The sequence below is a fragment of the Sturnus vulgaris genome, chromosome 26 (genome assembly GCF_052056855.1).
Source record: "Sturnus vulgaris isolate bStuVul1 chromosome 26, bStuVul1.hap1, whole genome shotgun sequence".
In the NCBI taxonomy this organism is placed as follows: Eukaryota; Metazoa; Chordata; class Aves; order Passeriformes; family Sturnidae; genus Sturnus; species Sturnus vulgaris.
This window is the reverse complement of record NC_142268.1, coordinates 2578575-2599061: the sequence shown is the minus strand read 5'-3', so window position 1 is coordinate 2599061 and position 20487 is coordinate 2578575. Positions and strand designations below refer to the sequence as shown.

At 58.2% G+C, this 20487-nt stretch overlaps 2 protein-coding genes and 1 non-coding gene across 4 annotated transcripts; 2 read left to right on the top strand and 1 right to left on the bottom strand.

Moving 5' to 3' along the window:
* The first annotated feature begins 1599 nt into the window (after positions 1 to 1599).
* GRIN3B (glutamate ionotropic receptor NMDA type subunit 3B) lies at positions 1600 to 9255 on the top strand. The gene is made up of 10 exons (XM_014882876.2): positions 1600 to 2049; positions 2816 to 3414; positions 3846 to 4896; positions 5289 to 5434; positions 5634 to 5749; positions 5920 to 6071; positions 6149 to 6313; positions 6520 to 6587; positions 6710 to 7042; positions 7408 to 9255. The coding sequence occupies exons 1-10, from the start codon at positions 1600 to 1602 to the stop codon at positions 7442 to 7444; spliced, it is 3117 nt and encodes a 1038-aa protein (XP_014738362.2). The 3' UTR covers positions 7445 to 9255.
* On the bottom strand, positions 7971 to 20048 carry TMEM259 (transmembrane protein 259). Of its 2 annotated transcripts, none has more exons than XM_014882913.2 (11): positions 19439 to 20048; positions 17383 to 17649; positions 16935 to 17100; positions 14742 to 14852; positions 13718 to 13840; positions 13297 to 13397; positions 12433 to 12490; positions 12035 to 12118; positions 11426 to 11558; positions 10982 to 11081; positions 7971 to 10336 (listed from the first exon to the last, which is right to left on the bottom strand). In XM_014882913.2, exons 1-11 carry the CDS (start codon positions 19661 to 19663, stop codon positions 9533 to 9535), a joined length of 2172 nt encoding a protein of 723 aa, XP_014738399.2. In that variant the 5' UTR covers positions 19664 to 20048; the 3' UTR covers positions 7971 to 9532. The 2 variants fall into 2 exon arrangements, with proteins under 2 accessions (XP_014738399.2, XP_014738400.2); XM_014882914.2 differs by having other exon boundaries at positions 16989 to 17100.
* A 323-nt stretch (positions 20049 to 20371) lies between these two features.
* LOC148221200 (U6 spliceosomal RNA) lies at positions 20372 to 20478 on the top strand. Its single transcript, XR_015808550.1, has one exon. It is a non-coding gene; the product is annotated as a U6 spliceosomal RNA (small nuclear RNA).
* The last annotated feature ends 9 nt before the right edge of the window (positions 20479 to 20487 follow it).

Below are 20487 nucleotides of genomic sequence, written 5' to 3'. Positions count from 1 at the left end.
GCCACAGACCTTGACCACCTACCACTGCATCCCTAGGGCTGCCCACTGGAAGGGGGAAAGTGCTTCCTTATCCCCAAACTTCACAGTTGCCTTCACCCCAAGGGTCCCTCCCTGTCTTTACGGGGCGTCGAGGTGTCCCCCTGGCCATCCCTTTGTGTCATTCCCCACCCTGTTCAATACACCAAGTGCAGATGATTTAAAGTGCATTTTAAAAACGGAGTATCCGAGCATCCCCAGCTCCCACCAGTTCCCGAGAAGATGCTTTTAGCTTAATCACTGGAGTCTGTTCCTTTCCCTTCCTCTCCTGCTCCTCCTCTTCCTCCCATCGCTTTGGATCAACATTCATCGGCTGCAGCAGGGACTGTCACCCGGAGCCAGGGGCTGCAGTGAGGCAAGAGGTGGGAGCACATCCCTGCTGCAGGGAGTCCTCTGAGACCCCCAGGGATGCAGCCCCCAGCCAAGCCCAGAGCCCAATGCTTCCTCCCAGTCATCCCACACTTTCCCAGTCTCCCCAGTGGGGTTCCTGTTGGGGTGCTGCACTTAAAGCAGAAGGGAGGATGGGGCTTCCTAAAGAGCCCTCCTGTGCTGTGCCTGGTGTTTGGGGGGGCTTTTTTATTCCAAGATCCTGCTGCCCCTCCTGCGTGGACAGTGGGAGCTCTCCTGTGTTTATCCCTGTGAGAAGGAGCTGCCTGTGGTCAGGGGGACACCAGCACCCCATGACCCTCCGTGCTCTGGCAGGATTTGCGCTGCCCTCCCTGCAGGTCCGGCTCAGCAGAGGAATTCATTAGCTGTGACTCATTACATTTATCGATATTACATGAATCGATACTTTTTGCCAGATGGATTTTGGCTCCATCTTTCATTTTTCCTTATTAATTTAGCGTGGCTCCGGCTCCGGTTGCTGGTGTTTGTGTGCCGGTGGCAAGGACCCTTGGGCTGGGTTGAGCCTCAGTTTCCCTGGTGAGGATGAGAAGGGTGACCCCGCGTCCCTCCAGCAGAGGAAGGCTGTGCTGCTGCTGCCCTTCACCCCTTCCCCATGCAGCAGGAGGAACCGCCCGGCCTCGGGACCCCCCGATATGGAAGCTGCGGAGGGATAGAGATCGGGGTGGGGACCTTTACCGGGATGGAGGCGGCAGTTCACGGCTCGGAGTCCGGCTCGGGGACCGACCCGAGGGGGTTTTCCTTGGGGGCCGGAGGAGGCGGAGGAGGAAGAGGAGGAAGAGGAGGAACATCCCAGTGGTCCAGAGGTAGCCAGGACGACCCTGGGATCAGTGGGCATCTCTGTGCCGGGGGACCGCAGGGTCGCAGCCCTCGGACGGCAGCACCGTGCGGGTGAGGTGGGGGCCCCGCTTGCTGCGGGGTGCAGGGAGGGGGGGACCCGCGCCGTGCGTGGGCGTGGACGGGGCGGCTGCGGGCGGGTCCGGCGCTGCGTGGGCCGGGTCCGGCGTGACCCACCGCGCACCGGGGGCTGCGGGGCCTCGGCGCTACCCGGGGAGGGGGGACCCCAGCGGGACCCGGCCGGTGGTCCCTGCCCGTAGCCGGAGCCGCCTCTGGCGGAGCGCAGAGCGGCGGGGCCGGTGCGGGGCCGGTGCGGGGTGCATGGCGGGGCTGAGGGCGCTCTGGCTGCTGGCGGCGGCGCTGGGGGCGGCGGGGGGACACCCGCATCCCTGCCGCGTCCCGGCCCCCCCCGGCCCCGGCCTCGGACCCACCGTGCGCCTCGGGGCGCTGCTGCCACCCGCGCCCGCCCGCGCCCGGCTCCGCGCCGCGCTGGCCCGAGCCGCCGGTACCGGCCCCGGAGGGAGCCCCGGGGAGGTGACGCTGCCCCACAACCTCAGCCTGGAGGTGGTGGGGGGCGGCCCGGCGGCGCGGGACCCCGGCTCGCTGGCGCGGTGGCTGTGCGGGGCGCTGGCGGGGCGCGGCGTGGCCGCCGTCCTGGCGCTGCCCCGCTCCCGCCGAGAGCTGCTCCAGCTCGACTTCCTCGCCGCTGCCCTCCAGGTCCCCTTCGTCAGCATCCTGGACACCCGCTGGCCGCTGCCTTTCCGAGCGCAGGTGAGATCTCCATCGCCGGCACTGCACGGGGGCGCAGCTCCCGTCCCCTCTCCCGTCCCCGCTCCCGTCCTGGCTCCGTCCGTGTTCCTGTCCTGGTCCCCGTCCCGCATCCATACCAGCTCAGTCCCGATCCCCTTCTCGACTCCATACCGTCTCTGTTCCGCGGATCCTCCTCTCGGCTCAGACCTGCGTCCGATCCCGATCCCAGCTCCAATTCCAGCTCCAATTCGGAAACCCAACCACTCATCCTTGCTGCATCCCGACTTCCTTCAGGCTCCATCCCGGCTCTGTTCCCCCTCTGTCTTCTCTCCCACCCCGGCCCCATCCCATCCTCATTCCCATCTCCATCTTGCCTCTACCCCAGCCTCATCCTGGGCCCCATCCTGGCTCTCTGGCTCCCATCGCAGCTCTATTCCAGCCCCCTCTTGGCCCTCATTCCAACCCTATCCTGGCTCTTTCCCAGCTCCCATCTCAGCTCTCTCCTGGCCCTTTGCCCAGCTCTATCCCAGACCCAATTCCAGCTTTCACTCCAAGGTAAGTTCCCTGGTTCCTCTGGAAGCTCTGCAGCCCTCAGCCCCAGTCCCCCCTCCATTCTGTCTCCAGAAGGGCCCTGGTATGCGTCCTGGCAGTGGATCCCCCACAGGAACTGGGCAGGGGATGGGCAGGGAATGTGGGATGACCTCAGGGCAGGTGGGCCCATGTCTGGTGCTGTCTCTGGGCTCTTCCCACGGGAAGAGGCACAGCCACGACCCTTGTGTGTTGGCAGAGCCCCTTCCACTTCCACATGGACCGGCAGAGCTCACCAGAGATGCTGGTGGATGTGCTGGTGAGTGTCCTCCAGGCCAACGACTGGCAGGAGACCAGCCTGGTGCTCTGTCACCCCTGGGACATCAACGGCTTCCTCGACCTCTGGGCCCAACGTTCCCAGCTCTTCCTCCGCACTGTCCTGGATCTGGGCTCCCTGGACAAGCCCAGGGCCACTCGCTACCTGAGGCAGCATGGAGACCGTGTCAGGACCCTCTCCAGCCCAGTGCTGATGCTGGGCTGTGACCTGCACCGTGCTCGACTCGTCTTCCAGGCGGCCGAGGAGTTGGGGCTGCCACCGCAGGAATTGCACTGGATGCTGGGCTTCCCACTCAGCGCCAGTGAGCTGCAGACCGAGGGCCTGCCCCCAGGGCTGCTGGCCTTTGGGGAGGTCAGCCGGCCACCGCTGGAGCTCTTCGTGCAGGACATGGTGGGACTGGTATCCCAGGCCATTGCCCACGCTGCCCGCGACCGCCCCGACCCCACACAGCTGCAGACCACGGGCAACTGCAATGAGAGGCACCAGGCAGGCAGCGAGTCCCCGGGGCTCTTTCTTGCCCGGTAAGGGGGTGCTGGTGGCTCCTCTTTTCCCCCATCCTGGCTCTGTGGTATTGGGGTGCATGGGAGGGTTCTGCCCTAGACGTGGGACGGGGTAAGGGCAGAGCCAGGGGACCCTGGGCTCAGTGCAGTGCTGTGCCCAGTGTGTGCAGCCACCACCATGGGACTCAGGCCCCAGGACACAGTTAGCGCTGCACAGGGGGGACGTGTCACTTCAGATCTCCTTAACACTGCCCGAGCACGGTCACTCTATAAATATTAATAACATTTGGCCCTGGCAGCACAACGAGCTGCGGGGCAGTGTAGCAGGGCTGGATCCTGCTGTTCCTCTGTGACCTTGTCCCTGCCCGGGTCAGGCAAGTCCAGCTCCCAGCCTCATCCCTTGGTCCCAGCTGACCCAGAACACTGGAGCAGTGAAACCCTTTCCTTGGCAGGTTCCTGGCAAACACATCCTTCCACGGCCAGACGGGGCTGGTGCAAGTGGAGAGCACAGCGCTGGTGAGGCCGGAGCAGCAGTTCCGCGTCTGGAGTCTGCGTAGAGACTCGCAGGGCGTCCCCACCTGGATGACAGTGGGCACCTGGAGCCACGGAAAGCTGGAGCTGGAGGAGGGCGTGTGGCAGAGCCAGCAGCAGCACAGGAGCCCCAGCGAGGTGGCCGAGGGGGCCCGCACACGGCTGCGGGTGGTGACGTTGGTGGAGCACCCCTTTGTCTTCACCAGGGAGGTGGATGAGGAGGGAAATTGCCCGGCTGGGCAGCTCTGCCTGGACCCCGGCACAAACGACTCGGCTGTGCTGGACGCCCTCTTTGAGCAGATTGGCAATGGCAATGGCTCAGTGCCACGGGCATACAAGAAATGCTGCTATGGGTACTGCATCGACCTGCTGGAGAAGCTGGCCGAGGATATGGCTTTTGATTTTGAGCTCTACATCGTGGGTGATGGGAAATACGGGGCCTGGAAGAATGGGCGTTGGACAGGACTGGTGGGGGACCTGCTCAGTGGCACGGCTCACATGGCTGTCACCTCCTTCAGCATCAACTCAGCACGGAGCAAAGTCATCGACTTCACCAGCCCCTTCTTCTCCACCAGCCTGGGCATCCTGGTGAGGACCAAGGACACAGCATCGCCCATCGGGGCCTTCATGTGGCCCCTGCACTGGACCATGTGGGTGGGAATCTTCGTGGCGCTGCACATGACCGCGCTCTTCCTCACCCTCTATGAGTGGAAGAGCCCCTATGGAATGACCCCCCACGGCCGCAACCGCATGAAGATCTTCTCCTACTCCTCAGCCCTCAACCTCTGCTATGCCATCCTCTTTGGGCGCACTGTCTCCAGCAAGACGCCCAAGTGCTGCACCGGCCGCTTCCTCATGAACCTCTGGGCCATCTTCTGCCTCCTGGTGCTCTCCAGCTACACGGCCAACCTGGCAGCTGTCATGGTGGGGGACAAGACCTTCGAGGAGCTCTCAGGCATCCATGACCCAAAGGTGGGCGAGCGTCCAGATGCTTCAGATGGATTGGGAGAGGGCTGAAGGTCAGGGAAGGGGCTGAGGGGGGTCCTGTCCTTCCTTCTGCACCTTCCTCCTTCTCTCCAGCCCCAGTCCTGCATTTCTAAGAGTGGGGGCGTCTTTGAGACCCGCAGAAATCTTTGTGTGTATTTAATCCCAGCCTCTGCTCCAGGGCAGGGGGAAATGGGCTGAGTTCCTGCTGAGCTCCTGCTGCTCTTGGGGAAGCTCTTTCCCAGACACTCCCAAGAGCTGCTGCACCTCTGGGGCTGCCCAGACACCCTGCCTGGAACTCAGGGTTGGGGACACATCCCCAGGGAGTGGGGACACCTTCCTGGGGCCAGGGGTGCTGATGCTCTGGTGCCTCCTTCCAGCTCCATCACCCCTCACAGGGCTTCCGCTTTGGCACAGTGTGGGAGAGCAGTGCTGAGGAGTACATCAAGAAGAGCTTCCCCGAGATGCACGAGTACATGCGGCGCTACAACGTCCCCACCACCCCCGACGGCGTCACCATGCTCAAGTGAGGGGCAGGGAGAGCATGAGGGGGTCCCCCACACCTTTTTCCCCTCCCAGGGCATCTTTTGCCCCAGCCCTGGAGCCTGTGCACCCCCCCACTCCATGTACACAAGCCCCCCACCTCTGGGAGGGGTGTCAGGCTGGGGGGGACGCTAGGCAAAGGGGAGCAGCCCCTCCCTGATCATCCCCCCATGCTGGTACAGGACAGAGCCCGCCAAGCTCAACGCCTTCATCATGGACAAATCGCTGCTGGATTATGAGGTCTCCATCGACTCCGACTGCAAACTGCTCACTGTGGGCAAACCCTTCGCCATCGAAGGTTTGAGGGGGCTGTGGTGGGAAGGAGGTTTTGCTGTGTGTGTGTGATCGGGCTGGGGTCGTGCCCTGCCATAACCACGCAGGATGGGGAGGTGCCCCCTCCGTGGTGGGCACTGGAGCTGTACCCCCATCCCAGCACTGTCCCTCTCTCCCCCCCGACACCGGGGCCAGGCTACGGCATCGGCCTCCCCCAGAACTCGCCGCTGACCTCCAACGTTTCCGAGTTCATCAGCCGCTACAAGTCCTCGGGCTTCATCGACCTCCTGCACGACAAGTGGTACAAGATGGTGCCCTGCGGCAAACGCGTCTTCGCCGTCACTGAGGTGCGGCGGCTCCTCGGCCGGGGGGGGCTCTGGGGTCGTGTACCCGCAGCCCAGCCTACACCCCCTGCTGCCCGCAGACCCTGCAGATGGGCATCTACCACTTCTCGGGGCTGTTCGTGCTGCTGTGCATCGGGCTGAGCGGCTCCCTCCTCACCTCGCTGGGCGAGCACGTCTTCTACCGCCTGGTCCTGCCCCGCATCCGGCGCAAGAAGAAATTCAATTACTGGCTACACACGAGCCAGGTGGGGCCAGGAGAAGGGGCTCACACAGCGCCCCAAAGACCCCTAACCCCATGTCGCTGCTCCCTCATAAATTGCACCACCCTTGCCCTCCAGCCCCGGACCACCAACCCCTGTTTAACCTCTGAACCGTCACCCTCTAATTAATGCCTGGCCTGTTAACCTCCAGACTATCACTCCCCAACTCACTCTTGCCATATTCCTCACAGAAAATCCATCGGGCTCTGAATATGGGCACGGAGGAACGGAAGAGCCAGCAGCTGAAGTTGGAGCAGAGGTACAGCTGGGACTGCTGAGCCTGCCCCGCTCTCCTCCTCCTCCCTGTGGACACACAGAGTTCTGGGGGGCTGCGGAGGGACCCCACAGCAGCCAGATCTCAACTCAGCTCTCCCCACACAGGTGCGAGCCCCAGCCGAGGTCGGCAGCGGCGGCAGCTCAGCCTTGGAGCGCCCTGCGGAAGGAGGCACGGCGGGTCCGCTTCCAGCTGGACAAAGCCCCCCCCGAGGCCGAGGGGTCCCCGCGGCACCCCGGGAACGGGCGGCCCCCGCAGCCCCTGGACAGAGCGGCCGGTGAGAACGAGCTCCGGGAGCTGGAGGAGAAGATCCAGGAGATGCGGGACCAGCTGCGAGCGGCGCTGCTGAGGAAGAGCGAGCTGGTGTCCGTGCTGGGCACCACCAAGGGCGGCCGGACACTGCCCGCCCCGCTGGCCACCGAGGGAGACCGGGAGGAGAGGTGAGGTGGGGCGCAGGGACACCCCCAAAACATTCCAGGACAGGCTGCTGTGCCGGGGCGGGGCAGGGCTCAGAGAGGGAGTGGAAGGAAAAAGGGAGGGGGCATGTCCTGGGCTGCCCCAGCTGTGGGGCCTTTGTTTCTTCCCCCCGTCCCTTCGCTGGCAGTGAGGGTTTGGAGGGCCGGGAGGTTCTTTTTAGGGGGTTCAGAGTTCCCCGCACTGCCTGGACAAAGCTCAGCCCCGCGCCCCCGCTCTGTTTTTACACCACATAAATAAAGATGACGAAAGAAGACGAAGTCTGCTTTTCCTCTTCCCCAAATGGAGTCAGGGCTGGCTGAGAGCAACCCTTCCCCTCCTTCCTCCGCAGGCCCAGCTCAGCTCCGCCGCAGGACGGCCGTGATTAGGAGGAGGAGGAGGAGGCAGAGGAAGCTCCCGCATGGACGGGGCAGGAGGACACACCGAGACCGGAACCTCCCTCTGGAGAGGCAGCTCCAGGGCAGCAAAACCGGGCTGGTCCCAGAGCCACAGCAAAGCAGAACCGGAGCCTTCCTCGGGCGGAGGGTGAGGGCTGGAGACGCTGCACGGGGAGCGGGACAGGCTGCAGCTCAGGGCTCTGCCCGCCCCTGAGGATAAGGAATAGCTCCCCACCCCACTACAGGAGGCTGTGGAAGGAGCCGGAGCCCTGCAGCCCCTCCCCTGGCACTGAGGCTGCCCAGCAGCACCGAGCATGGCCGGGACAGGGCTGGTGCTCGGCTCTCTGCCCTGCCACCGCCCCTGCACACTGCAAGGGGACAGATGGTGACACCCCACGACAGCAGGAGGAGGCACCTCCAGGACTGAGCATTCACCTCGCTGCACCCCCCTGTCCCCAGGACTCCCACACGTCAGCCCAGCACAGCCGTGGGCAGGACATGGGGCAGCACTGCAGGAGCTGTTAAGAGATAATATTTATTATTATATACAAACACATTTTGTACATTAATTAAATAGAATGAACTCTACTCTTCATTCATCAAATCATTTGGTTTGGTGTCCCCCTTTCCCCTCCCACCCACTCCTCTGAAAAGCCTAGGGTCGTGCCCGGCTCTCCAGAGGCTGGGAGCCAATTGGCCACAAGGCCCCTTCTCAGGAGTGCTGGCAGCAGCAAGATTTGACCTGCTGGTCACAGCAGGATCCCCCCTGCCCTAGAGCAGCACCACAGCTGCTCCAGGTAAAAAGGAGAAACAAAAAGGGAGCACCGAGGTGGGAAAGGCAGAGGGGTGAGGAAGGGGCTCTGAGCCCCGCCGTGTTGACAAGGTAACACTGAAACGCACGGAGCCCTCGAGGGAGATGGACTCCAAACACTGCTCAGCCATAAGGGGACAACACTGAACTCGGGGACAGTACAGGGACCCAGCCATGCCCAAGAGCTAATGTCACCTCCTGTCCCTGCCCTGTCCCACCATGGTTCTCCCAGAGCTTCATCCCGCCTCACTCTGCTCCACCTTCCAGCACATCCTGGCAAGGATCTGGCCCCTCTGCAGGGGTCCACAGGCAGCCCCCCAGCTCAGCGTCATGGCTCTGCCAGCCTCCCCTCCACTGCCAGGGAAACATGGGAAAACCAGCTGAAATGTCTTGGCTTTAGTGTTTTGGTTCTTTGCTAAACCAGCTCATGCAAACAGTCCAGGCATGAGGAGCCACTCTCTCCTCTGGGATGGGGCTGATCCTAAACACAGACGTGTCCCACGGGAGGGACAAGGCACTGGAAAGCAGCTGCCTCACCCAGAGCAGAGCTGTGCAGGACAGAGCCTCTCCAGACACTCACTGCAGCACAGCTCCCTCCAAGCATCACTCTCATGGCTCCTAGGATGGCAGCTCCCACCCGGAACACAGCACCTTCCACCTCCCAACACACCAAGGGAAGTTTAAGGATAGAAAAAGGGGGCTGAAGAACTGCAGCTTTCTGCTTTGGTTGTGCCCTGGCCTGGGCAGACTTTGTGCCTGGGGAAGATAAAAGCTCCTCCTCCCCTCAGGAGCAGGAAAGGTGACCAGGAATCACCTCTGTGGCTCTCCCACAGACACAGAGACACTCTCTGCCTGTTCTATCTGCTCCTACTCTAACCACAAAGCTGCCATGCCTGTGGCCTGTCCCAGGTCAGCTCCCACCTGGGATCAGCACCTGGACTGCAAACACTGCTGCAGGGGCAAAGCTGGGGACTAGGGACAAGGAAAAGCCAGGGCACGAGCGGGGCAGGGTGGGAACAGGTGGCTGGCTCACCTGTGGCCTCAGAGGAGCCCCAAAGCCACGTGGGCGAGGGGACCAACCCCCCCCATCCTTCCCACAGCCCCCTGTGCCCTTCCTAGGGGAGGGAGGTCACAGCAGCCCTGCTCTGTCCCAGCTGCTCCAGCTCTGCTCAGAGGGATCCATGGGTTAAGGATGATGGTGAAGTGAGAAATAGTAACAAACAAAATCCAAATGCCTTCCCGGCAGTCCAGAGTGACAGCAACAGGGCTCAGGACAGGTTCCTGGAGCTTGGCTCTGAGCTGGGCGTTCTCTCTGCTGGTGCTGGGCAGGGGCTGCTCTCCCCCCGGTCCTCCAAACCTCTGTCCTGGTCACTGTCCCCCGCCGAGGCCGGCAGGGGCTCTGCCAAGGTGCTGCTGCCCGTGCAGTTTTTGCCACTGGGTTTTGCTCGGCTGTCTGAGCCCTCGAGAGCCTCAGTCTGCTTGGGAAGGGAGGGGCTGGGGACTGCCCCCTCCTGCAGCGGGGCAGGGGGTGCGGCCCCAGCAGCAGGGGGAGCATCTGCTGCAGCCACCACAGATGTTGAGGTGACCTCGATGGTTATGGAGCCCACGGCCGTCTCCGGGTGGTCGCTGCTGACCCTGATGCGGGCGACCAACCCGGAGGCTGTGGCCGCCTCCTGAGGGGTCCCATTGGCCACAGCTTCGTGCACCATGGTGGGATCCAGGAGGGTGGTGCTCAGGTCAGACAGAAACGAGGCCTCTGTCACGATGGCAGCTGTCTCAGCCACCCAGTTCAGGTCACTGCCCACGGAGGCGGCGGCGGCGATGACGCTGGAGGCCTCACCGGGGGTCAGGGCGGCCGGACCACTGCCCTCCCCGGGGGGCCCGGTGGCCAGCGGGGCTCGGCGGCCCCCAGCCTCGACTGGAGCAGCCGTGGTGTTGTTGTTGAGGTTGTCCTGCAGTGTGGTCTGGGTGCCCTGCCCGACCTGCTGGTTCTGCAGCAGCATCTCCTGGATCCGGATCTGCTGCAGGATGGCCGGCAGCTCATAGTGGTGGAAGAAGTAAATCATTGAGTGCTGGTGGAGGAAAGGGAAAGGTGTCACCCTGGGCCTGGGTCACAGATCATCACATCCCAAGAAAACCAAACTTCTTCTGAAGAATCCAGCTGCTCTGACACCCAGAAGGTCAGCAGCAAGTTTGCAAAGATTTATCCCTTCCACTATGACTACTGCAAGCTGCTTTATAGTTTTTTTCTGAAGACAGGCAACAGAGTACAACCCCTCCTCACTTTCAAAGCCTGGGAAAAGAAGGATGACAGCATTCCTCCGGCCCTGTCCCCACCCTGCAGCAGGTCAACAAACAAAGACACCCAACAGGTATGCTTGATCCAGGATATCAGACATCAGCTTGGAGCTGGTCCTGCCAGCATTCTCACTGCACAGACCTGAACAGCTCCTCTTCAAGGCAGACCCTCCCCAGAACTTATTCCAGGACAGGACAGAAATTCTTCCCAACACCCATGTAGCATCAGGTTATTGTCAGCCCCATGGCTTGACTGGAGGCAGCAACCCAAACATCCCCTCTTCCATAGCCTCCTTGTGCTGCTCCATTTCCAAACCAGGCTTATTTCCATTTCTTACAGAAATAAGGATCCCTCCTCCAACACAGTTTGAGAAGAAGTTTGACAAAGCCCCACCTGCAGCAGCCCTGCAGGGACTCACCTGGATGAAGAGCCAGGAGGTGACAAGTGCCAGGCTGCTGTACTGCCCGTTGAAGCGGTAGTGGTAGGCGTAGAAGGCAAAGTGGTACAAGTAGAAAAATCTGGACAAGAAGGCAAGAAAAATCAGGAAAAATGTGAGCTCCCTTCTCCTCCCAACACCAGTCTGAGAAGGGGCACTTTGCACAGGGTGATATAGACTCATTCACAGGTAATTAGAGTTACCCGTCTATGAACAGGACAAAACAAGAGGCTGGGGAAGATTGAGGTGATTCCAAAATCCAGTCCCAAACCCCAAGTGGACCCTGTGACATGTGGGGCAGCTCCCAAGCAGCCACACAGATAATACCCTTAGGAGTGGAGGCTGTTGCTCCTGGGGGTGCTGGGAAGGACTCAGGGCAGCTGGGAGAGGACAGGCAGAGGGAATGTGGCCACAGCCAGCCCTTACCTGAGCCAGTGCCTCTTGCTGGTGTTGGTGTGGCAGCAGATGGCATCGTACTGGTCCGCCAGCCACACGATGAGGATGATGTAGAATGCGGTTGTGGTGTCATTGAAGAACTCAGACATTATGGCCTCCATACCTGGGGGACACAGGGGACATCAGCACGTGGCAGGGCGTGGGAAGGGGTCCTCTGTCTCCTCAGAGCAGGGCTGTGACTGCACCTGCCCAGGGCTCTGCTCATGGAAGCTACAGCCAAGAATGTTCTGCCTGCCACATCCCACGGGTCAGCTGCATCCCGCAGTGCAGATTTCGGGAGGTTTTGTTGCTTTTAAATTAAATTGCACAAATGCAACGTGGCCACAGAGTGCGAGTCTGCAATGAGCTCCAGGGACAGACAAAGCTTTGGATTCTGGGATTTCCTAACAAACTGCTGCTTTTCCAGGGGACACCCAGAAGGACAATGGAGCTCACTGTGCCATCAAATTCCAGAGGCTTCTGCCTTGTGATGAGCAGCTACAGTAACCACCTGCCGCAGCCAGGCGGAACAGGGAATTAGACTTCCCACAGATCCCAGAGGGACGTGCTGCAGACATAAGCAGTGAGGCAAGTCCTTACCAACCAGAGCCAGGATGACAGTGAGGAGTGGAGCAGCAGGGAACGCAATGGTCATGTTCATCTCCAGCATCTGCAACAGGTCAACTGCAAAAGGGAAAACACACTGAGGCACGGAGAGGACGGAGGGCCACAGAACCCTCCATCTCACAGTACTGCCTGCTCAGTGCAGCCACATCCTCTGTCCCCGGCCAATGCTTCTCAGGACAGAGAACAGCTCTGGCAACTGCAGTGACTGGGAGCAGGAGGATGTATTCTCTGTGCAGCTACAGGTAGGACCCTTCTAAACTGGAACTAATGATGCTCAAGGATCCAACCCAAACTTGCTGCAACTCTACAACAACCCATACTGGAGCAGGCACAGTGCCCAGCACAACCCAAACCCCTCAGCCAGCTCTTACCGATGAAGACAAAGATCTGATGGTGTGAGTAGCGCAGCAGCATCGAGACAGAGAGAGTCTGGAACAGGAGAGAAGGGGAGGCAGATTAGAGCCCCACGGCTGCAGGGACTCATTTGGAATCGCAGTGCAGCAGAGGCCTGGGCGAGCCTGGGCTTGCACATCCCACGTTCATTAGCTAGAGCTGTGCAGAGCCATTTCCCAAAGAGTAATTAGAGCTTCACAAACAGCAATTAATCTCTGTGCTGCTGCAGGGGAACAGACAGTAAGGGATTTGTTTGTAAAGGGACCAATCCTGAGTGTTTGCACTGGGGCCACACCAAGCCCCAGAGCTGGGAGCAGGGATTCTCCTGTCCTCCAGCCCGCTCCTCCCGCAGCTCCCAGCACCTCCCTGCACTTGGTTCCTCCTCAGTGCCCACAGTGTGATTGTGCACAGACCTGCCCCATGGGTGGGACAGCCACACACAAAGAGACAGTCACCCACAGCCACCCAAAACAACAAACACAGGGTAGTTATGGCTTGGGATCTTGTCTGATGTATATCTGAGAACACCTCATACATTATCACTTGGTTTTATCTTGATCACTCCTGGCAAATCAGTCTGGGCTGTTCTTAAAAGTCTTAGAGGACAAATGTCTGCACCTTGTACTGACAGCTGGAGTGTTTTAAGGACACTTAGAAATTAACAGCAGCTCCCTTTTGACAAAAAACACAACACTGCAAACTAACAAAAGCATGCCCCAGAGCAGGGCCTCATCCTCCACCAACTACACGTTAAAAGCAGATGAGAACTCTGCTGTAACACCAACCACTCCCTGCCCAGCACCAGGCTGAGTCCAGGCACTGCCCAGCTCACAGTGACTTACGAAGATGACCATGATGACGAAAGCTGCCAGGTAGGATGTCCTGGCCATCCACATGCTGACAAAACGATAATGCTCCCCAGACACCACGTTGCGAAGGAAACCTGGAGAAAAAGCACAAACACGAGCTCAGTGTGATTAAACCACAGGCTAAGAACCAAGCTCCAGTGCCTGCTAAAGAAACAGGATTTGGAGCAAATCCTCAGGGCAGCACTCATTGTTATGCAGGGCAGTGAGGCGAGAGGAAATCACGTTTCCAGACACCTCTCCCCTCCTGCCTCTCTCATTTTGTCCTTGACAATAACACAGGGAGCTGTTCCCTGCATTACAGATTAATCAATAGTCAGAAGAAGACAGTCAGGCATCTACAGAACAAACACCCACTGCTCCAAGCAGCCACTGCTGAGACTCCTCCAGGCCTTACCTTTGTTTTCCTCATTTTCAGCTAAAGCTTTGACACTCGACATCAGGATGTCATCGTAGCCGAGGAACTCGTCCAGCAGCAGGCGGCTGAACCTGTCCCCAAAGCACTGATCCCTGGTAGGATCTAGAGAGAACACAAAAACCCTTTCACACTGTTCACACCAGCAGCCACAAAAGGACAAGGTGAGGGATACTTGCGCCAGCAAAGCTGCATCTGCATGTGGACCTGGGGCAGTAAAACCGAACTTGGGAGGACTGGAAGGGAAAATCTCGCCCCCGACAGATCCAGCAACACTAAAGGGCAAATGGCAGTCAGGCCTTAAGGATTGTCAGGGTCGTCACACTCTTTGCTGGCACAGAGACAAAGGGAATTTGCCCTCTAGGCTTGGCCTATCTCCAGGGCTCACCCCGACTGCCCATTACTGCAAAGGAAAGCTGCTTAACCCCCATCCAGCTCTGCTTCAGCTTGAGTGGGAGGAAGTGAGGAGCTCCTCTCTGATTGCTGCACTAACAGATACAGAGGTTCACAGGCATGAGAAGGTCTGAGGTTGTGTTCCTGATTTGGAACAGGTTTTAACGGAGCAAATGTCAGCAGAAGAGAACACTGCTCAGGTAAATGACCTGCTCACAGGGGCACAGCAGCATACACGGGGTGACAGATGTGTGAGCACTGTCCCCAGCATCTGCACAGTTGCTCTGGCCACCAGGCTCTAACCCTGCTGCTCCACACTGAACCCAGAGATTCAGTGCCTTCAGCCAGGGAGAGAGCTCTTCCTTGCTCCATGTGGGAAAACTGTGCTGGGCGTGACATCAGGGCTCACTGAACCAGGCTCCACCATTTCAGAAAGCTCCTCCTGAAAAGCTGTGACCTACTAAAGGCACACAAGGCTGCACACAGCAGCTCTCCTGCGTGGGAAGCGAGCACTGTCAGCTTCAGAAGAGTTTGCAGAGATGATGTGGAGGTCTCTGCACTGCAGGTACCCACCCCTGAGCCCCCTGCCCTGCCCAGGCTGCCTCCCACTCACCTAGGGTCACCACCATGACAGGGATGCTGAGGCGCTGCCGTGTGCTCTGTGACAGGCGCAGGAAGCCGTATTCCAGAGAGTATTCCACAATGTACTCCTCCTGTGGCCACACTGGGAGAGAGACACAGGGACACTCAACACCCACAGCTGAAAACAGGCAGCACAAAGAAACAGCCCCTCTGGGTTTCCTTCCCTCCCTCCTTCCCTCCCATCATGTTCTTGAAAAGGGAACTGGTTGCAAACATGGGCTCCGGGCTTCCCTCAACCAATTAAACATAAATCAATACAAACTCTTTGGAATTACAGCCCATTCCCTTGACATTAGTCTTTAATGTGGGACTTCTGGGAAAGCTTCAGGGCAGCAGTTTCAAGCTCTGCCCAGAATCTGCCCACATCTTTGCCTAGCAAGCCCAGAGCCACTTGTTCTTGCTCTGTTCAATTTCTGCTTCCCATGTTGTTTGGGAACCAGCAGGAAAATCCACTTCACACCTGCTGAACACCAAGTAAATGCTCCAGAGGCAAGAGCCCTGCACTTCCCAGGGGACTGAGGTCACTGCTGCAATTACATGTCAGAACTGAAGGCAGCAGCAATTACAGCTTTCCCAAAAACTGGTGGTGCCTGAAGTTTCCCTGGTTTGTTTTTTGTTTTTTTTTTCCAAGAAAGGTTCCAAAGAGATGCTTTTTTGCTACATCATCTCTGAAAGGACAAAACCTCCCGCTAAGCCAGAGCCAAGCAATTTAATCCCTGCTCTTTCAGACTGCCAGGGTGTATCTCCAGGAGGGGGGAGGCAGCTGTCAGGCAGCTCCCGGCACCACAGTGACAGTTAAAGGGACACAAAAACTGAACAAGCACAAGCTGGGCTGTTGGGTTTGTCTTTTGTTTCCATTATAAACAGTTTAAAGCTCAAAAGGAAACCAAGAGTTTAAATATCAACAAACAATTACTTCCTTTGTATAATAAAATATTTTTTGTAGTAAAATATTCTGACTAAACATAAAATCTGGTGCATTGAGAAGACAGAAAACCTGAAAAAAACCCAATAAAATCAGGCATTTGGGACTGAAGTAAAGATGTGAATTTTGTAACTAATCTGGGAAACAGACTGTTCTCTTCCTCTCCTTTTCTGGACCGTTTCCAACCAGGCATTCAGCAAAACAAGGGACTTCCCACCAGTGCCCCAGCCCAGCACAATGTGACTCTTCTCAGAACCCGGGCATCAACAATAAAGGTCCTGCACCAAAAACATTTACTGCTCTCTGGTCTTAAAGACCTTTAATTCAGGACTAATGAGCTCTGGATGAGCATCAAGCAAATCCACTGCAAGACCAAGGAACAGGACAGTGTCCAGTCTCATCCCACTCCACAGCCACAACCCCAGTGCGTCTGCAGAGGAAAGAGTTCCAGTCTTCACAGAGACAACAGTGTAGTGAAAGAGGCCAACTTCTTGCAAATTTTGTGGAAAAAAAAGAATCCAAATCGACATCTCTATTTTAAGATAAATATTCCTTAGTAGATTTCCTACCTTAATCACTAGAAACAGAAGTTTTTCCACACTGCAATTCCATTTTAAATAATACAAAGCTACTAAATCTCCCTCTGGAGTTTACAAGGCCTGAGCAGCTTAGGTCAGGGAGGAAAAGGGTGGGATAAGGCCAGGGAACATCCGAGTGGAACAGCAGTGCTGTATCGCAATCCACCAAAACCCGCTGGGTGGCTTTTGGGATTAATTAATTGTAGCAAATTGGCTGCTCCAGCTTCTGGTGTTGGCTCAGCACCCAGAACACGGCCCAAACCCTGTTCATGCTAGAAGGAATGTTGCTGTCAGGAGATCTCTGTGGATTGCAGAGGCTGCTGAATGGATTGGGTGTTAAGGCTCATCTGAGATACCTGACACTGATCCCCACAGAAACCTGCCAGGCCAAGAGCCTTCCTTCACCTGTGGTTGATCTGAAGCCTCCTGGCCTGGTAAGTTTTCAAACCCAGCCTCCCCCTAACCCTCAGACTGCCCCCAGCCTCAGGGCAGAGCTTGCTGTGGGTCTGCTGTTAGTACTGACAGGATTATCTCCAGGTAAACACATCGGGAAGACATTGAAGGTCATCGTGCAGGTGCCCCAAGGAGCCAGGACGGGACGTGTGGGGAGGATGATGACGGGAAGAAGGAGGAGCACAGGTAGCAGTGAAGGTGTGATTACCTGCTCGGGCTAGCATCTCAAACTCGGACACAGTCTCCCGCAGAGGCTGCATACCTTTAGTGGCTGCGTCACTAAATGAGAACTCCTGGCTGTCGTTGTGGGGCAGCTCAGTGCTGCTCACCCGGGATGGCTTGAGGAACACCTTGGGCTCGATATCCAGCTCAAACTGTTGGAAAACCAGAGCAGGGAAAGCCACATCAGCAGCCTCTTCACCTCTCACCTGCCATGCTCTCTCTATCCACACAAAGGCCTCCTCCCCGCAAAAGGACATTTTTCTCTGGCTTTCCTCTCTGTGTTAAACCATCAGAGGCCAATACAGGGACTCAGGAGCAGCCAAGGAACAGGCTTTGTTTCCAGGAGACAGAGGGATCACACAGGGACTCCACTTACAACCAAGACTTCTTCCCAGCCCATCACCCAGGCTCCCCTCTCCAGCCTACACCCTTACCTTGATGGAGCTGTTTTCAAACATATCCACAGTCATTTCTTCCTCTTCCTCCTCCTCTTCCTCAGTCGTGGACTCAACCACCATTCCTGGGAACTTCTCGACCCCGCAGAACTGCAGGAAGATGGGGACCCGGCTGGAGTTGCGCTGGATTTCCACCCTCAAGATGCCATCGCGGGGCCACTTATCCCGCACGTGCTCCAGGCAGTTGATGGGAGAGCGGGAGAAGGCAATGTGGATGTAGGCCAGGATGAAGAGCACAAAGAGAGCCTAAAGGGCAGGAGACAAGGCAGACACTGTCAGACCAGCTCTTCTCTGCCTGTGAAACACCAGAATAACTTGGGCGAGTGGACTGGCAAGTGGACAAGAGCTTTGATGCTTCGCAGCAGCCAGACCTTGGCAGTTCCAGCAGGGAACGCACCAAATCCATCAGGAACGAATTGCTCCTGCTCATGAGAGCTGACAGTGACAGCCTTCTGAAAGAACGGGTCCTGCATCCAACAGTGTCCCCAAAACCGACCACACACAGCACCAGTGCAGGATGAGGCCACGAGGCACACTGAAGGACCTGGAAACATGTCAGTGCCTTCCACCCCTTCCCTCCTCAGCACAAAGAGTTTCCTGCTGAAACCCAGAGAAGCCAGCTTTGTAAAGGCAGAATAAAGAAAACTCTAAGCAAAGCTAACCCACCCCTGGGCAGGATGATCCAAATCCATGTCAGATCCGTTGTCCCAAAGAACAGGTCCTGCCTCGGGGGAGATTGAAATGGCCCCTGAGCACCATAGTTCCCTGCCCCGCCTTCATCCCAGGAACAGCCATAAACCGCAGCAAAGCAGGGTGGACTAAAAAAATCTTGTTCCCTGGAGTGAAGAGAGACGTTCAAAGTTCAGAGCTCTGAGCACAGCTGGCACAGAGAGTGGCACTGCTGAGCTCAGATCTCCCTTTCCAGCTACCCTGCGCTGCTCTGTCCTCATCAGCCCCGCCGCCCTGACCTATTTGTGACGAACAAACAGCTGGTAAACATTATTCTGCAGAGCAGCTGCACAGGGAGATGTGAGGGAAGGTGAAGCAGAGCCACCTCCCTGGTTGCAGGAACCATAGAAGAGCTACGGGCAATTTCAGGGCTCAGAATGAGAATGTGGGCTCCCACTTCCCTCCTGCCAGCAGCTGGAGGAGAGCTGGGAGCAGGCTGCTGACCCCTGACCCTGCAGGCTGCTCTCCACAGAGCCCTGAGGAAGTTTTCCTTCTCTGGGAGGAGCTGTGATCAGAGGCAGAAGCAACACAAACTGCTCCCAGCCACTCTGCCCGACCACTGAACAGTTAGCACTATCCCTGTCCTAGCCGGTTCGCTGGGATGCAAGTGTACAACTGGGAGAGGGAACAGGGATGTGAAAAATCCAAATGTCTCCTGAGAGGGTAGAAAACGTATCTGTGCAGCATGAGACAAGCTGTACTGAATGTTTTCTTGCTGAACTGTAGAAACCTAGAGAAGTGCGCTGCTGTTGCTGGCAAGCTGCTCTCCCCTTCTCTTTAATTTCCCATCCTGGATTTTACCTAAGGGCAGTCAGCCCTGGACACTGACAGGCCCCTCTGGGAGGGTCCCCATCACCCAGCAGGCAGGTGGGGTCGCCGCAGAGCACAGTGACACATTCCTGGCACTGCTGAAAGAAGCGGGGTTAGAACGGGGCCGTGCCTTAACTGCTTCCAGAAAAGACAAAACTCCAGCAAAACTCCAACAACCCAGTAGGTCATGTGGGAAATGTATCCAAAAAGTGTGATTGCTAGGAAACAGAAACTGAAACTTCTACCTCGCGCCAGCCTGGCTACCCAGAAAGCTGTCTCAGCAATTTATTTTCGATTTATAGATCTGGAAGAGCTCCAAAGTGCAGAGAACACCGGGACCACCATGGTCTCCCGCACAGGAGAGCTCCGGGCACAGCTCGGTGTGCGTGGTCCAAACACAGCCTGCTACCTCCGGCGGAGGCACGATTTTTTGTGTTTCTAATGAAATTCCTGCCCTCAGCCCGGCCGGGGGCTGACAGGAAGAGCTGCCTCTCACCTTGAGAAGAACGAAGAACTCGAAGATGCGGCGGAAGGAGGGAGGGAAGAGGCGCGCGTAGGTCACTGCCATCTTGAAGAACAGCGCGTGAAAGAGGCGGTCGCGCACGTTGATCAGGGGGTTCTGGTTGAGGTTGGGGTTGCGGACGCCCCGGTTGTTGCCGCCGGCGGCCCCGGCGTTGTTGGCCGGGTGGTGGTTGTTGGCGTTCGGCTGGTTCTCGGACATCCTGACGGCGGGGCTGGTGAGGGCTGGGCCCGAAAAGGCTGCTGCTCTTCCGCGGGCCGGGCTGGGGCCGGGCGGGCGCTGCGGAGAGACCGCGGGCGCGGGGCCGGCGCTGCCTCCGTCCCCCTCCCCGGCCCCTACCCGGCGCAGACGCCTCGGGGCGGTGGCGGGTCAGGCCCAACGGGTCAGGCCTGGGCGCACAGCGGGGCCCGGCAGCTACGCGGCCGGGGCACACGCATCAGGGACGCGGCTGCCAGGATATCCCCGTGGCCATGGGGGTCCCTTGGCAAGGCGGGGCGGCCCGGGCGCGGTGAGCGGCTCAGCTGTCCCGGTACGGTCCTGTCCCGTCCCTCAGCGTTCCGCCGCCATTTTCCTCAGCCGGCGACAGCGGCTCACGCGCGTGCGCGCGCACGCGCGCTCGGGGCACGACGGGACGGTGGAGGACACGCTCCGGCCCCGTCCCGCCTCCATGCAAATAAAAAAATTTCCCGCAATGTCTCGCGCGCAGCCGGCAATGTCGGGTGGCCGTTCGGCCACGAAAAGGGAAAAATTGCGACAAAATTTAAGACTTAGAATGAAAAATTAGCATGCATCAGCAAGGAGAGTGGTCATGTGAAGAAAGGCGTGAGAACCCAAAACACTTTACTGGCACTGAGGTAAAGGTTATGAAGTGAAGGGGGTTTAAATATTGTTGCTGGTAGAGATAAGTTCGTGCTCGCTTCGGCAGCACATATACTAAAATTGGAACGATACAGAGAAGATTAGCATGGCCCCTGCGCAAGGATGACACGCAAATTCGTGAAGCGTTCCATATTTTTTTCCCGGCG